This window comes from Carex rostrata, chromosome 2, assembly GCF_964058835.1.
Source record: "Carex rostrata chromosome 2, lpCarRost1.2, whole genome shotgun sequence".
Taxonomy (NCBI): Eukaryota; Viridiplantae; Streptophyta; class Magnoliopsida; order Poales; family Cyperaceae; genus Carex; species Carex rostrata.
In genome coordinates, this window is record NC_135919.1 from 3632716 (window position 1) to 3649213 (window position 16498).

At 31.8% G+C, this 16498-nt stretch overlaps 2 protein-coding genes and 1 long non-coding RNA gene across 5 annotated transcripts; 1 reads left to right on the forward strand and 2 right to left on the reverse strand.

The window, feature by feature from the left end:
• The first annotated feature begins 2287 nt into the window (after positions 1 to 2287).
• On the forward strand, positions 2288 to 6610 carry LOC144569545 (bystin-like protein). 3 transcript variants are annotated; one of them, XM_078319937.1, is made up of 12 exons: positions 2288 to 2577; positions 3112 to 3333; positions 3694 to 3820; positions 3921 to 3972; positions 4138 to 4465; positions 4851 to 4930; positions 5040 to 5087; positions 5211 to 5357; positions 5665 to 5737; positions 5846 to 5921; positions 6175 to 6256; positions 6360 to 6569. In XM_078319937.1, exons 1-11 carry the CDS (start codon positions 2434 to 2436, stop codon positions 6249 to 6251), a joined length of 1374 nt encoding a protein of 457 aa, XP_078176063.1. In that variant the 5' UTR covers positions 2288 to 2433; the 3' UTR covers positions 6252 to 6256; positions 6360 to 6569. The 3 variants fall into 3 exon arrangements, with proteins under 3 accessions (XP_078176063.1, XP_078176072.1, XP_078176081.1); XM_078319946.1 differs by having other exon boundaries at positions 6387 to 6569; XM_078319955.1 differs by having other exon boundaries at positions 2363 to 2577; positions 6357 to 6610.
• A 655-nt stretch (positions 6611 to 7265) lies between these two features.
• LOC144548894 (uncharacterized) lies at positions 7266 to 7612 on the reverse strand. The gene is made up of 2 exons (XR_013509486.1): positions 7535 to 7612; positions 7266 to 7401 (listed from the first exon to the last, which is right to left on the reverse strand). It is a non-coding gene; the product is annotated as an uncharacterized LOC144548894 (long non-coding RNA).
• Positions 7613 to 7625: 13 nt separating this feature from the next.
• LOC144548884 (defensin-like protein) lies at positions 7626 to 10274 on the reverse strand. Its single transcript, XM_078297597.1, has 5 exons — positions 10098 to 10274; positions 9965 to 10018; positions 9140 to 9243; positions 9011 to 9049; positions 7626 to 7937 (listed from the first exon to the last, which is right to left on the reverse strand). Exons 1-5 carry the CDS (start codon positions 10171 to 10173, stop codon positions 7782 to 7784), a joined length of 429 nt encoding a protein of 142 aa, XP_078153723.1. The 5' UTR covers positions 10174 to 10274; the 3' UTR covers positions 7626 to 7781.
• Between the last annotated feature and the right edge of the window lie 6224 nt (positions 10275 to 16498).

The window sequence follows — 16498 nt, forward strand, 5'->3', positions numbered from 1 at the left end:
AAGGCGACAAGTCAACCTTCTCTGTATTTGGGTGAATCTCCCGACCGAGATTGAAAATGTCATATATCGTTAGTTGTCTACTTCCTTCAACAACCCCCCACCCCCAAAAAAAAAATATTTTTTAGAAATATATCAAACACTGTCTGGAAGGAGATTTGGAAACAAATTTATTTTAAAATGCTAGGAAGTTTCCTACTCTTTTACATTTTCTACAAAAATCATCTATGGTTCAGGGCTTAATTTCGATTTATTCAGTAGTTCCTCTCCATGTACTGGTTACTGGTAATTAATACAACGGGCTGTATAGCAGCCTTTGTTTTAAAAAAAAACAATAATAATAAGGAATTGCAACTTCCTTTTCGTATCTTGATTTTTGTACTTGACGTGTTAAGTTAATTAATCACTATAATTTAATTTGGATGGGTTATGGATCTTGTGTTTCGTGTATGTATAATTATTTATGCTCCCTATATGTGGATCGCTTAGGAGTAGACTTATTAGACCCCATGTGTCAAGTTATATTATTACATTATGTTGTTGTTTTCATTGATAGCAAAAAAAAGGTGCACTGCTAGCTGCAAATAATAAATAAATTTATCATACACTTAAAATTTCTCACAATTATTTTCACAATCCAAACAAACAAACAGTCACTTCAGAAAACAAATTTCTCACTATTATTTTCCTTGCTGGCATAGACCAGATCATTGCACATATCGGATCTCAATCCAAGCGGGCCTGAAAACCAACAAGCTCTAGAGAATGCACATTGGAAGATCTTAGAGCATTTACATCCCTTAAACTCAACTGAGTTTCTAAATAACTGTTAACCACTTTTTAGAAATTAAAGTCTCTAAAGTTTATAACTCTCACATTCCTGAAATTATTTGTAGAGTATTTATTAAGCCACGTCAGCAACAAATTAAAAATGAGAAATAATTTGAACTAATTTTTTTATCAGTATAGAGTTTATAAACAATTTCTTAATAAGAAACTTTTCTAAATAAAAAATTCTTTCACATCTCTGAAACTGAATTAAAAACTATCATACAGATCTGACATGTTGAATCTGTTGCTGTGAAATTTCTTTTCATAATTTTCCCAAGTGACAGTGCCATTTGCATTGGCTTCTGCGACCAATAAAAGAGACCGTGACGAATTTCACAGATTTAATTTCTTCTAAGGTAAAATTTTCAGATTTTACTTCTCGGATAATAACAATTTTGGGTCTAAATAAAAGGTCGTAACAAATTTCATGGTAGTGAAAAATTATATGCATTTCCCCAGATAAATGGGCTTTTTCAGGCCTCTAACATGTGATTATATTTATATGTAATTCCCACCAAATGAATAGTTGAAGAACACGATTCTAATACCGTTCATTGATTTGCCAAATGACCCCTTTATTTTTTCTTATCTTTTCCTCTAGATCAGCAAAAAAGGCACAATGCTGCAAATTATAAATAAAAATTAAAAAACCATCTGATAGTAATTCGAATGGGGTAACTTATAAGCAAAAGATGCCTCAAGTGAAAATAGTAGAATGGGATCACATTGTTGATGAATCAGGACATCTACACATTTAACATAAAAATAGAGATATATTAATATAATTATTATTTTTATGATGGCACGGGCATTAATGTGAGTATAAATTTGAAGTCTATTTCTGTTACTCTTTTTATTCTTTCTATATGCTGGACAGTTTGGGGTGAAAATGGAAGCAGCGGTAAAATTATATCCATATTTCTTTTTAATTTTTTAATACAGATACGGATTAGCTATTAGCTAGATACGAATACAAATCAAATTGAATATTTATTAGATTAATATTAAAAATATTAAAAATACTAAAATTCATAATATTTATCTAGTTATAATGGTGAATAACAATATTTTTTTAAATATATGATATATATATCTACTATTCAAATGTGGTTAATTAAAACTTAAAACATATCCACAAAGAATATTTAAATATTGAATATCCACATCTAATTTCTTGAATACGGATCGAATATTATCTATACCGTTTTTGCCCTATGAACAGTTAGTACAATGATTAAGAGTCCATATCCTCGTAGGTAACAAAATACTTGAGTTTAGATCGGACCGTCTGGTCATAATTCAGATCAATTCATACCACAATGAATGTATGGGATTCCTTTAATATCATTTCAGAGCAAATCAGACGGTCCGGATTCAAACTCAAAATTTGAGTTGCTTAAGGGGTTTTAGTACCTAACGATAAATATGGGCTACTTTTAGCGATATCGTAAAAAGAAGGGTTCAATCTACAAAAATCCGAAGAAGAAAACCCTACCAAGTACGAACAATGAAATTAGGGTTTTACCCGCAGTTTTTCTCCTCCTCCTCCTCCTCCCTCTTCCCTGTCGCATTTCAGAAAAGAGAGAATTCAACAATTTGCATTCCATGGCGGGGAAGAAGAGAAAGGACATGCAATCACAGCAGCAGCAGAGTCAGCATCACCGCCTCGCCTTAGACACCGACGCAGACTCCGTTGTTTCTTCTAAGAAACGCGCTCGTGCACCCAAGCAGCACCAATCCGAAGACAAGGTTAGTGCCTCTATTCGATTATATTTGAATTGGTCATAGTTTGAGTGTACTATTCGATTATCAGCATAGAGATTTTCAATTGATTAAAAATCTATATTTCATGTTCATTGAATGAATCTCAATTAGTTTCAGTTTTGCCAGAAGAAATCCTTAGTCATATCTTAACTTGCAGCAGCTAGACACAATGCATTTATAAATGAACAGGAACAGATTTCTCGATGGGCTGCTGTACTTGCTGGTATAGTGGCATTACGACAGCCAAGCCTTTAGTCCCAAATAAGTTGGGTAGGCTAGAAATGAAGCCCAATCATAGTCACAAAGAAAAAAAAATTTCAAAACTGGTATACATAGTGGTATTATATAAAAAATGAAACCCAATCATATATCATACCACTATACAGTACTGGTATAGTGGTATTATATAAGAAAAAAAAATTCAAAACCAGTATAAGTGGTTTGATATATCCATTGCTAGTGTCAGTTCATAATATTTATCGTCTCTATATCTCATTTTAATTTTATTTTTCTTTTCAGACAATATCTTCAGATCTTAGCTCGAAGATCATAAAAGAAGCGCTAAAGCAACAGAAAGAAATCCTGGAAGAAGAAAATAGGTCATTGCCTGATCATCGTTTGAGAGCCTCATTTTCTGACGTCTCGGCCCCACCTTCTGGTCAAGAAGAGAATGATGATGAAGAAGATATAGATGCATTTGATGGGTTTTCTGATACTCTAAGCCAGTATGATGGCGGCGAGGTGTGCTCCCTTTTTTAACCATTCTTAATTATTTTGTTTTTTTATTAGGAAATTGATAATAATCTCCAAAAATTAATATTGTCTTTTTGATGTTATGCTTTTCTCATGCAATATTACCCTTTGCTCCAATTTATTCACTTACAGGTTTTGTTGGTCATGATTTGTAGCAAATTTATTAGGCCTCCTTTTTGTAGTTATTTGCAAAGCTCTGAAATGATTTATAAGTGACTAGGACCCCAAAATTATAGTGATAAAAACAAGATACTGTTATTGGAACTTTCTCTTTCCCTGTTAGTTTTTTGTTTTATCTTGTAATAATAGAGTTAACACTCTTTTTTCCTTGCAAATTTTTTGTTATAGTTGGAAATTGATGAGGAGGATGAGAAGGTTTTGGCCTCATTTATGCCGAAAGAGACAGGCCCGCAACTTACGTTGGCTGATATCATACTTCAAAGAATCAAAGAGAAAGACGCTGAGGTTGTCTCAGGTAAAAATTTATCAGAGATTTCTATTGTTCCTTAAAAGATTGTTTCCGTTTCTTTTTAATGGTTTCCTTCAATAAACCTATCATTATTCTTTACTTTCAGATCCTCAACTCCGTCCAAAGTTGGATAATAGTATTATCGACCTTTATAAGGGGTATGTTACTCTCTCTCGCTCTCTCTGTGCACTATGGTACAGTACCAACAATGTTTGACCAGTTTTGTCTCAGAGATCTTAAACTGATCCAAAAATGAGCATATTCTTGTCCCATAAATGTTAAACCATACAAAATGTATATACCATCTATTTTTTTTTTTTCAGGGTTGGACAATTCTTAAACCGGTACACAAACGGCAAGATTCCAAAAGCTTTTAAGCACATTCCGGCCTTGGAGCTTTGGGAAGAGGTTCTTTATTTGACAGAGCCTCAAAATTGGTCAGCTAATGCCATGTACCAGGCGACGAGAATATTTTCGTCTAACATGACTGCGAAAAAGGTTAAGATTTTCTACCAAAACGTGCTGTTACCGCGTGCCAGAGATGATATCAGAAAAAACAGGAGGCTTCATTTTGCTTTGTACCAGTCACTGAAAAAGTCTCTCTACAAGCCGGCGGCTTTCAACAAGGGGATCCTTTTCCCACTATGTGAGGTATTTATTAACTAACTCATGCTAAGATATGTAAATATTGTGTCAGTATATAGCAATTTTTTTTGAAAAAAAAAAAGGTTTTTCTTTTGTTCTATGTTATATTCATAAGAATAGTATTTTGCTAATATTGTCTTTAATTTTAGACATGCTGCCACTAGGATGTACTGATATTTTATTAGTAAAGTTATTCCTTGGTCTTATGAAATGTTAGTATTTGTATAGTTGAGACACCCATTAGATCAAATGTTGCATTTTAATCTGAAAATAGTTGAAAGTTTGCAATCATGAAGAAGTTAGTTAATCATATCTATTAGGATTTAGATACAACAACTTTCTTTTCTGAAAAGGTAAATCCAAAATTAATGAAGTTTGTTTTGATATACAGTCAGGGACTTGTAGTCTTCGCGAAGCTGTTATTATTGGAAGCATCATACAAAAGATGTCTATTCCTCCTCTCCATTCAAGGTATGTATTATTTTTTTCTATTTTTATTTTAGCAAGGATTTAAATACAACATCCATGTTTAACATTAATGAATTCTATAATGTTTTGATGTTATGTGATCTAATAACAGTGCCGCATTGATGAAACTAGCACAGATGGATTATTGTGGCACAACAAGGTAAATTTCGGACATTCCTTTGAGAATTTATGTTCATTTATGTCTATTTTCTTAACTTGTTCTGCTATTTGGCCTTGGTGATTTTGTTCTTAATTATTTTTTTTTTGTCTATTACCATTGCAGTTATTTTATAAAGCTATTTTTGGACAAGAAGTATGCATTACCTTACTGCGTTCTGGATGCAGTACTTGATCATTTCATGAGTTTTCTTAACAAAGGAACTATCATGCCTGTCATATGGCATCAATCTCTTCTTTCTTTTGTCCAGAGGTTTGTAGGTTTTCTTTTGACCCGAATTAATTTGTAAATTACGGATAGCAAATTGTACTAGTTAGGTTGAGATGACCTGTTACTCAATGTCCAATCAAGCCAGTTTGTCTGATTAGAGCAAAAAAAAAACAAAGAAAAAAAAGGAAAATAAGACCCGAAGTAACTGTCTACTAGTTTTTGGGTTAACATTCCCTGACCTCATATGTTGCGGTTGATTTGGTCAAAGGATTAGCAATGCCAAAAACAAATCAACACAGCTCTTTTTTACTTTTACCTCATATTCAAGTATTGTGGAACCAATGGCCAGGTACAAAAATGAGTTGCAGAGGAAAGACAAGGAAAATCTCGAGCGATTGATGCAACATCAGAAGCATTATTTGGTAGACTCCATTTTCTTGCTTTTACCTTTTTACCTTTGTATATTTTTCAATTTAGAAAATGATTCTGTGGTCTTGTGTTAAACATATCCTTGTTCTCATCTGTTGTAGGTTACTCCAGAAATAAAGAGGGAGCTAAAAAGTAGTCGCAATCGTGGTGAAAGGGAGGATGATGTCATGTCAATCTATATCCTTTTAATGTGTCATTATTACATCTGACATGCCATATTTTCCAATATTACCAGTTAGTTTTTGTTCACAGCTTCATATCATAGATAGCAAAGCTACAAAATTTACCTCTACTAATACAAATAATGAAACAATCATTCATCTTTAGAAAAATTGGAAGTAGGAAAACACCATGATTTATATTGGACTAGTGGTTATGTTTGTAACTTTGTATTATAATGTATAATGTTATTCCTTGACATGCAATTTACCTTCTATGTCGGTGGTTAACAAACCAATAGAAGAAGATAGATGGGATGTTCCGGAAGTTCCTATGGAAGAGGACTGATGATGGTTTGTTTTTGTTTTTTTTAAATCTGTTTTCCTTTTCTTTTTCTTTTTACTGTTATTCACAAGTTAGATAATTCCTAATCCTTCTATAAATTTAATACAGCAGGTATGACTCACTCTTACTGTATTGCAGTGTGATGATGCTACTCCATGCAGTAAAAAGAAAGTTTTGAGTGCACCCTTTTTCCTTGTTATATTGTTCATTAGCACTTCGGGATGATTGTTGTAATGAAATCGCCTTTACCATTGTTTATTATCTTTTTTTTTTTTCTAATGTTTTACCATTTTGATATTATAAAAGAAGCATTCTTATAATATTTTTTAGCCATGTAAGTTCGTATGGGAAAAATTGCAGCAAACAATTGTTAGTAGATTGAGAGGGCTGGCTACAAGAAAAGTGGCGATAAGCGATTCTTTATTTTTATTTTTTTACTCGTGAGTAATTATATTCATTTTATGAAGTAGAACTAGGGTGTTTTTTGGGCCCACCAAGTTTCTTGTAGAGTTTAAAATCTATTGGACTAGTTTCAAATGTTAAATTCAAATCGGTGAAATTGATATATAGTAATGCTTTTAAATGCATAGTTTAATTTTTAAATTTATTTAATATAAAGTCAAATGGTAAAAAAAAAATTATGATTTTAATAAATTTATTTTCATAATTTTTACCACTTCATATTGTATTAAATGAATTTAATAACTTTTCACATGTAACTGCGTCATTTGGATAGTAGATCAATTTTGTCAATTTCAATTAGTCATTTGAAACCAATTTAATATGTTTTGAAGTTAAAGTTCACCGAGTAGCTTGGTGGGTTTAAGAACACCCTAGTATTTCTACTATTTTGACAGATGCAACTTAAGGAATAATTAACAATTAATAACAATTGTAGCTCTATCCCCATCATATATGTAGTAAAATAACAGTAACACAGCATGTCAACATGTGGTTTTATAAGATGACAGCTTACAAGAAACTGAAAAGATAAGATGAACAACTTGAACTGAAAAGTTATGGGGAGAACTTTAAAAAGCACTGCCCAAAAAGAATAATATTTGTCAGCATTCGTACTCTCTAGTCAGAGCATGACAGCACCAGTAAAAACTCTACTGGTAACTTGTGTACCCTTATCAAAAATTTGGTGCAACTCAGAGAAATATTGGAAATTCACCAAGACCAAAACAAAACAAAAATGACACCTTTGTGCTCTATCTTAGGGGAAAAAATTTGTCAGATCTCTACTGGTAACTTGTGTACCCTTATAAAAAATTTGGTGTAACTCGAGAAAATATTGGAAATTCACCAAGACCAAAACAAAACAAAAATGACACCTTTGTGCTCTATCTTAGGGAAAATAAATTGTCAGATCTCTACTGGTAACTTGTGTACCCTTATAAAAAATTTGGTGTAACTTGAGAAAATATTGGAAATTCACCAAGACCAAAACAAAACAAAAATGACACCTTTGTGCTCTATCTTAGGAAACAAAATTGTCGAAATGATAGAAAGGGAAGAACAAAAAGCAACTTAAGCTGAAGTGCAGGGTACATCTTCTTTAGTTGTGGTAGGCTGGTTCTCTGGCAAATTAGGTTTGGTTACAGGTGGTCGAGGTGGAGGTGGAGGTGGAGGTGGCAGTGGCCTACTGGGTTTGACTTCCTTAACCTGTTCCGGAGGGATTTCAAACTGCGATATTTGAAAGAAAAAAATAAGGAAAATAAAAGTTGAAATGTTGTATAGTAATTGATATAGTATGAACAAAGGTGCCTGGTACAGCACCAAAGCAAAGCTGATACAGTATTTCAATGGAGACAGCTTAGAAATATGCATGACTGTGATATTTCAATGGAAAATAATCAAATATCAATGAAATAAAACCTAACTAAATGGAGACAGCTTAGAAATGCTGTGATGAAGGAACAGTTATCTACCTGATAGATACTGTATGTGTCATTTTACATACAGATATATACTGCACTATTCTGCTAACTCATACATTGGTCAGCAAACTTTTTAAACAAATTATTTAATGACAGGAAAAAATAAAGAAATACAAGAAGACAAGTACTTTTAGTATGGCAAAAAATAAACAGAGATATAAATGCTCATTTTTCTGCTATTTCTGATAATAAGATTTTCTTGTTCATTAGTTCAGAAATATGCATGACTGCATGTGCAAAACATTTAAAAAAACAAAAAAAAACATAGAGGTCTTTTTTGTTGATGGAGGAACAGCCAAGCCATTAACTATTGGGCTATTAGTATTTGCAAATTACAGGGACTCTAAACATACAATCATTAATCTAATGCATTATTTAACTTCACAGTTGTTTTTTCTTAGATAAATCAGCTTCCTAACAAATGGATTTTTTTTGTGAGAATAAGCAGAATGGAAATTATCCTTCTAACTTGTGCTCATCGGGGCTAAAATAGATAAAAACACATCTTAGCTATCAAACCAAGCTGATGCTCACATAATCTTTTTCATTCAGTCCATCATTTTTGGAAATAAGAGCCACTTAGTTTTGCCTTTCTTCTTCTTTTGTTTGTTTTCTTCAAAATAAGTAGCCAAAGGCCACCGATTTCTATTTGATAACAAAAAGTTACAGTAGTTCTTTCTTTTTCTTTTTCTTTTTTCTTTTTCTTTTTCTTCTTTCCATGTTTTCTGACAATTCATTGAAGACTTATTATACTGGCACCCCCTACAGCTCCAAATCCAAACAAGAAAGAAAACAAAGAAATAGAAATATTTATCTAACCTTAAATCCACATCCAGAGATACAGGCATTGAAACACTCCTGCATATCAAGAAAATTTTAATTTTCAAACCGCAGTAGATTAATATTGAAAAATAATCCAAGAGTAAAGATGAAAGCGTAAATTATTACCATTGAATAGCTGTTATCGCCCGGAGACCTGTCAATATACGCACTCCATTGCTGGTCTTTGAAGACCGGGTCTTTGTAGCATATCTCCTCACATTCACCTATGCCTGGCAATGATGAATAATTGGTAGACTTAGTAACATATTTACGCCATAGTCACAAGATTTGCAAATTATTCGCGAATAATACGTTTTTTTGGTGATGACTAACCAAAGGACTAATAATTTGGTTGACCGAACTTTGACCGAATAATTCGTGAATTTTATGAATTTTTCCCGATTTTTGCTCCCTTGTGGGACTGATAATTCTGAATCATCACCCAATCACGAACTTTTGACCCTACCGAACCGAACCCAAATAATTCATTTGTCATTATGATTTACGCAAGTATGGATGAGCTAATATAAGGTAAAATTTATGTTATGGCATGAACTCAGTACCAACCATTCCAAATCTTGCTAATTTTCTTTCATAGTCTCTCAAAATTAACATTTCTCTAATTCCTTCTCATGTTCATTCCCAATCTAAGTTAATCCAGCACTTATTCCATGTTTATTCCCAATCTAAGGTAATGCAGCACTTATTCTAAGGTAATGCAGTATGAACTCAGTCGCAACTATTCCAAATCTTGCTAATTTTCTTCCATGGTCTCTCAAAATTAACATTTCTCTAATTCCTTCTCATGTTCATTCCCAATCTAAGGTAAGTAATGCAGCACTTATTCCAAGTTTATTCCCAATCCACAGGTATCAGATTATACATATATATTCAAAACTGCCTTCTGAAAAATACAAATCAGAACAAAAAAATTAACAAAATGTCACTTACACTCATCCCAAGTGTCTCCATCAGCATCGCAACCCTTCTTGCAAAAAACCCTCCCTGTAATCAAATACTAATCAAAATAAGCACCAAAATACAAAACATCTACGATAGATAAACAGGAGGAAGTAAGACGAACATGGAATCTGTACAAGAGTGGCGTATTTCTTAGTGCAGCAACTGCCGCATGGAGGCGTCCAGTCCTTTGGAAACATCGTGGAATTTTTTTCAAACTCTGTGAGGTATCAATGAATCAGATGATCGAATCGATCTCTCGCGCTTTCTCTTGAGGAGGAAAAGGTTGAAATTTTGTCTGATCGTTGAATTTGGGCTCAACTTTGTAAGCGGTTTTCGGGTCGTTGGTGGAGCTTTGGATTGGATTTCTTTGTATTGGGTCGGATCCCTGTATTGGGTCGAATCCACATTTCCTTCCTTGCAAAAACGAATTTCTTGCATTTTTTTCTTGTCATAGAGAAAGTGATAGAGTCACTGCTTCTCTGAAATTAGTCACGCCGTTATCAGTTATGTCACGATACGTTATGTAATTTGCATATCACGTGACGTAACTGTTTTTTATCATTTTAATTATGTTATGTCACGTCATGTCACATGATTAATTTTTTAAACATTATTTGTTAATTATAATTATTTTGTAACAATTTCTTATTTTTTGATATATTTTATTATTTTTTTTAACAAATTTAAACTTGAAAATAATAATTAACCACAATCAATCTCGTCATGTGTTGTCACACCGTGATGACACATGACGTGACTATCATTCGCTATTTTAATCATGTGACGTGGTATAACCAAATCATAACATGATAATCGCGTCACGTTACGTTTTTCCTTCTCTACCGCACTCGACAGTTTCATGAATTTGAATCCTTAACTCAAAATTTGAGTTATAATCTGCACTGTCCTAAAATCTGCATAGGAAAAATTGATCCGAATTATGATCTGACGGTCCGGATCCAAACTCAAATTTTGAGTTACTTTAGTGGATCCAGGCCAAAGTTTCATTCATTGATAAATACTTGTCTCAAAGTGTATCAAAATAAATAACCTACAAACTAGAGCCAGATAACACGAGGCCTGGTTTTTTTTTCAGAACATCACGAATTCTTTGTTTTGTCAACTTTCCTACTCTAAACTAGCTAAAAAATACAACCAGACGTCTACAATCAATTATATACGAAGAATACTTGTATATGTAGGCGACATGCTTAATGGATTCAAAACCTTTTTTTTTTGTTTTCAATTCCGTTTAAGTGACTTTCCATTTATATATTTAAACAGTTTTTATTTTGAATAATTATATGTTTTGTTTCGGAATTACTCGATGTGGGTAGCCCTATTTTTCATGGGAAAAATCCAATTCTGTGTATTCTTTTTCCTAGTCCTTGTTTGGTAGCATGGTTTCTTTTTCCAATTGAATTCCCAAAAAGGTTTCCTTTCTTGGGAAAAATAAATATTGAGTTCGATCTCCGTTTTTTTTTCCCAACCAATAGAGCTCTTAGTTGCTTGAATTAATTACATTTATTAGTGAAGCCTCCTTATTTCTTATTTAGCTCTTTGAATTAATGCTACAGTTGGTGGAGCTTGCAATATTAATTACTTCTTAATTTCGTGGTTTTGTTAATTAATTACTTCTTGTATAAAATAAAATAAAAACTTTAAAATAGAATTTCAAAGTTCTTGGGATTTAATTAAATATTTTAAAATTAATTACTTCTTCTACTGTCATTTAATTACTTCTTGTACACTAAAATTAAACAAAACTTTAATTATAAAAATAAGAAAACCAACGTCCTAACTAGGTATGGCAAAAAAATTCGAGGTTCGTGATTCGATTCGGGTTTGATTCGATTCGAAATGGGTTCGAATTGAAACAAACCAAACCAAGTTCGGTTCGGAATTAATTCAAACCAAACCCAAACCTAGCCTGGTTCGATTGAAATGGGTTCGATCATTTTTATGGTTCGAATCTCATAATAACATCGGCCGTCCATTTACCTGATGAAATTAAAATCCAAGATAGAGAGTCATAATTTAACTTAACCGACACTCCCTCGCTCTCAAATCTCAATAACCTAGTTCGCTCTCCACCTCTCTCTAACTCACTCTCCCTCTAGCTCTAAAATCTAGCTGATGCTCTCGGCGACTGGCTATCTCTCCGGCTGTCACTGCTCTCTCCGGCCTAGATGACTGTCTCTCCTCTCTCTTCGGTCGTCTCTCATAGTTCATACCAGGAAAGCCGTCTCTGATGTATTTTTTCATGAACAATTTTTCAACTTAAAAACACTCATTTCATAGTTCATACCGGTAAAAGGAAGCCATGTGAATTGTCCCGCGAGAAAAAATTAATGTATAAACTACCGGTATAACTAGGATTGCTAAAAAATAATTTAGTTCGTGATTCGATTCGGGTTCGATTCGAAAAATGTGTAGTTCGAAATGGGTTAAGTTCGAAACAAATCAAACCAAGTTCGGTTCGAAATTAATTCAAACCAAACTCAAACCTAAGGTAAGTTCGGTTCGGTTCGGTTCGGTTCGTTGCCACCCCTAGTCCGAACAAAGTTTCCATCTATTTGCTGAACATATATATTCTACATTTTCTATATTTTTAATGTTATATTAGATTTGGTAGCAATTGTCTCAATTTAAAATTTTAATTATTTTCAATATATATATTAATTTTGGAGATCAAACTTGAAAAATAGTCATGGTCAACATTAATGATTTAAAGGTCAAATTATTTTCACAAATAGCTTGAAAAGAAGTCTGGCTAGTATGACATCAGTGTTATATGATATCACTCCAAAATTTAATCAATAGATTTGAAACGACGAATCTAAACCATTCAAACTGATTTACTGTATGAGTGATGTGTTTACGTGCAAAATTAATATATTTTCGAGTTATTTTATTACCAACTCAAGCAGTCAAAAATGTTGAAAAATGATTGCATTAAAATTACCTAAAATATTCCACACTTGGTACTCTAAAAATTCGAAAAATTATAAATTTTGCATGTAAACACAACTAAATTCAATATTTAAATTTTGCATCTAAAGTTCTAAACACAGTAGATCGGTTTGAACGGTTTAAATTTACTCTTTAGAATCGATTCGATAGATTTTGAAGTTGGTATTATACAACTGAAATGACACTAATACCATAATAACCGGACTATGTACAAAATATTTTATTTATCAAAGAGGAGGGTTGACTGTCTCTATTTTTCATGCCTCCATTAAACCTCCAAATTTAAACTGTAGATCAAATAATTTGATAACAACGGATGGGATTAAAAAAAAAAATCCAAAACATCATATATACCTCACAGAAACTTCCTAGAAATTCCAGTCTCGAGAAAAAGTCAAAAACCAAAACAAATAAAAAAAATTCTCATGGCTTTTAGTTTAACTCATGTCATAGCCATCATACTATTTCGGGCCGGGGCCATATATAGCACCGGAATGGCATCCGATCGACCACCTGGCACCAGAGAGTGTTCCGGCACAAGCTCTCCGATGGTGTTAGCATTGGATATTTGGTACCATCACAAAAGAACAAAAGAACAGCATAAAGCACAAAAGAGCTGTGTATAAAGAACAAAAGAAAACAACTGGTATGGATCGTGTCAAACGTACATTACAAAGAACAAAAGAGCAGCATAAAGCACAAAAGAGCTGCAAAGGTTAGAGGGAGATAACCTCCTGTAACTTTGCAACTCTGTTGTTCTTTATAATGTACGTCTGGCACTATGTACAAACCAAGAATCAGTTGGTAAAAAGGTACTTGAATAGCCAATTAAGCCTAGAATTTCTCAGTGACCAATGAGAATTTTTTTTTCTTTTATTAATTGATGCAAACACAGCCACTGTGAACATAGGCCAATACACCACCTCTGCAAATGAGCAAAACCAGTTTAGATGTTTATGTCATATTTTTAACCAAGTATCATGAATGAAATATAAATTAATTTAAAAGATGATGTCCTTGTAGTGAGATTCCAACACATTTCAAAAACCAGAAAGGATTCTATGTCAAAATATACAAAAAAAAAAAAAACTATAAAGCTTGTAATTAAGAACATGCAAAACCTCTGGAAAATATTAACGAAGCGGAGATATATGTTACAACGAAGTATAAAAATAAAATTAAAAACTAAAATTTGAAAACAAAAAGGTACCATGCCTTAGATGCAGCCGGCATGCCAGAGACCCGGCTAGCTTCTTTGTCAAGAGAATCCATTCTGTAGAAATGCTCGGTAAAAGGCGTGTATTAAGTCAAAAGGAAATGCTCTGTAAAAGACGTGCATTAAGTCAAAAGGAAATGAGATCATCATCCAAGAAAATGAGACAGATAATTTTCTCTAGAAATGAGACAGATAATGGTGACAAGATCATCATCCAAGGAAATGAGATCATTAATTATCTGTCTCATTTCCTTGAATGATCTCGTCATCATTTGGATCTCTCTCTCCTTCATGCTCACTATAACTCCATCAACTACCTCCTCTCCCATTGGAAAGGTTCCTCTTTTTTTCCAAGAACTACTTACAAGTAATTAACACTTATTTCCCCTCTAGTTTTGTTGGTCTTTTATAACCGAATCATAGGTGGTAACATAAACGCTGCTTGCTAAGAATGTTTTGGGTAGGCTTGGTTCAACAGGAATATTCTTAAATAACACAAGGATTTTTTTTTTATTTAGACTGCAATTTTTTTGGGTAATCATACTTTCTTTTGAAAAAAATCAGAAACATTTTATTAATAATGTAAAAAAAAAATTAACATACAATTCATATCCAATAATCAAGATCAAGGAAAATTGATATTATAGCTAAAGTTAATCACATTATATTTTATCAAATTTAAATATGGGACTTTTATCTTTTTCTTCTTTATTTAGAAAAGACATGATATGCATGTTTCATTGAATTGAAAAAATTACAGACACTGAGTACTATTAAACAACTTCAATTTAAACATCTCACATTGTAAATTTTCGAAAATTTGTAATCTCAGAACGCACAAACCCACCTTATAAACATAATGCCTAACGTCTCACAACACCATACTCATAATATTACTTAGAAACATAGTAACAAACATTATTATCTCAACACACAATTACAACACCAACCATTACATGAAATTTTTATCTTGCAAATTAAAAATTAATTATAAAACATGTCCGAGTAATGCATCATAATGGTCAAGTAATAGCACAATTTGATTTTCACCTTGAGAAAAATATAAAATCATCATATCCGGTATTAATGTACTGCACACGTATTATAAAGTAAATGCTGAACCAGGTCCAAGTTCCAAGTTCAAAATTAGTAGTTTGGTTTGATTTTTGTTGACTTGGGGCAGCGACCTGGCTGGCTGGCTCTCACATAAATCAGTCTCTAAAAAGAGGTTCCATGTTTGGTTGTGGTCTAAAGCTCATGACGTCTAAATTGGTTATTTTAATTTAGGCTAGTCTAAATTATTTATGCTTGATTGAGGCCTAAAGTTTTGAAATCATAGCTTAAACTATTTTTGTTTGGTTAGAGTTGGTGGAGGACTAAAGTTTTGAAAACCTAAATTAATTAATTATTTATAATAAGATACTAATTATATAATATTAATATATTAATAATAACGGTAATATATTATATATTATTATAAAATTTATTTAATATATTAATAATATAAAATATTTATTATATATTAATAATAATTATTAATAATAAAATACTAATTATATAATTATAAAATTAATAATAATTATTAATAAAAAGATACTAATTATATAATCTTATTAAAATAATTATTTAATATATTAACAATATAAAATATTAATTATATAATTATATATTAATAATAATCATTAATAATAAGATACTAATTATATAATATTAATATATCAATAACAACTATAATATATTATAATATTATTATAATAATGATTTACTATATTAACAATATTAATTATTAATTATATAATATTATTATAATAATTATTTAATATATTAACAATATAGGACATTAATTATATAATTATATATTATTAATAATTACTAATAATAAGATACTAATTATATAATATTAATATATTAAGAGTTGGGCTACAGTGAGTTAAGAAGTAAAGCGACTATTTTACTTCACGCTCATATTTTGCGATTTTAATGTTCAAAATGTCGATCCGAACCACTCAACATGATCTCCATATTAAAATGTGTTTGGAGACCAAATTTTACATTTTTTGAAAATTTTTTTACTATTTATTAAGCCACTATGAAAATCGCCAATCCAGCGGTTCAGAAATTTTTACTGTTTTTACTGTTCACCCGGATTTTCAGATTTTCAAAGTGGCTTAATAAATAGTAAAAAAATTCTAAAAAAATGTAAAATTTAGTTTCCAAGCATATTTTAATATAGATTAAATATCTAACGGTTTGGATCGGCTATTTGAACTTTGAAAATGAAGATATTGCGTGAAGTAAAAATGTGTTTTACTAATAACTATAAAATATTATTA

What these genes read in the sequence shown, in the direction of transcription:
- LOC144569545 (XM_078319937.1), top strand. Translation starts at nt 2,434, where the DNA reads ATGGCGGGGAAGAAGAGAAAGGACATGCAATCACAGCAGCAGCAGAGT. An exon ending in ATTATCGACCTTTATAAGGG is followed by an intron (nt 3,973 to 4,137) that starts GTATGTTACTCT and finishes TTTTTTTTTCAG; the next exon opens with GGTTGGACAATTCTTAAACC. An exon ending in CTTCTTTCTTTTGTCCAGAG is followed by an intron (nt 5,358 to 5,664) that starts GTTTGTAGGTTT and finishes ACCAATGGCCAG; the next exon opens with GTACAAAAATGAGTTGCAGA.
- LOC144548884 (XM_078297597.1), bottom strand. Translation starts at nt 10,173, where the DNA reads ATGTTTCCAAAGGACTGGACGCCTCCATGCGGCAGTTGCTGCACTAAG. An exon ending in TGGAGACACTTGGGATGAGT is followed by an intron (nt 9,244 to 9,964) that starts GTAAGTGACATT and finishes CATCATTGCCAG; the next exon opens with GCATAGGTGAATGTGAGGAG. An exon ending in GCGATAACAGCTATTCAATG is followed by an intron (nt 9,050 to 9,139) that starts GTAATAATTTAC and finishes CTTGATATGCAG; the next exon opens with GAGTGTTTCAATGCCTGTAT.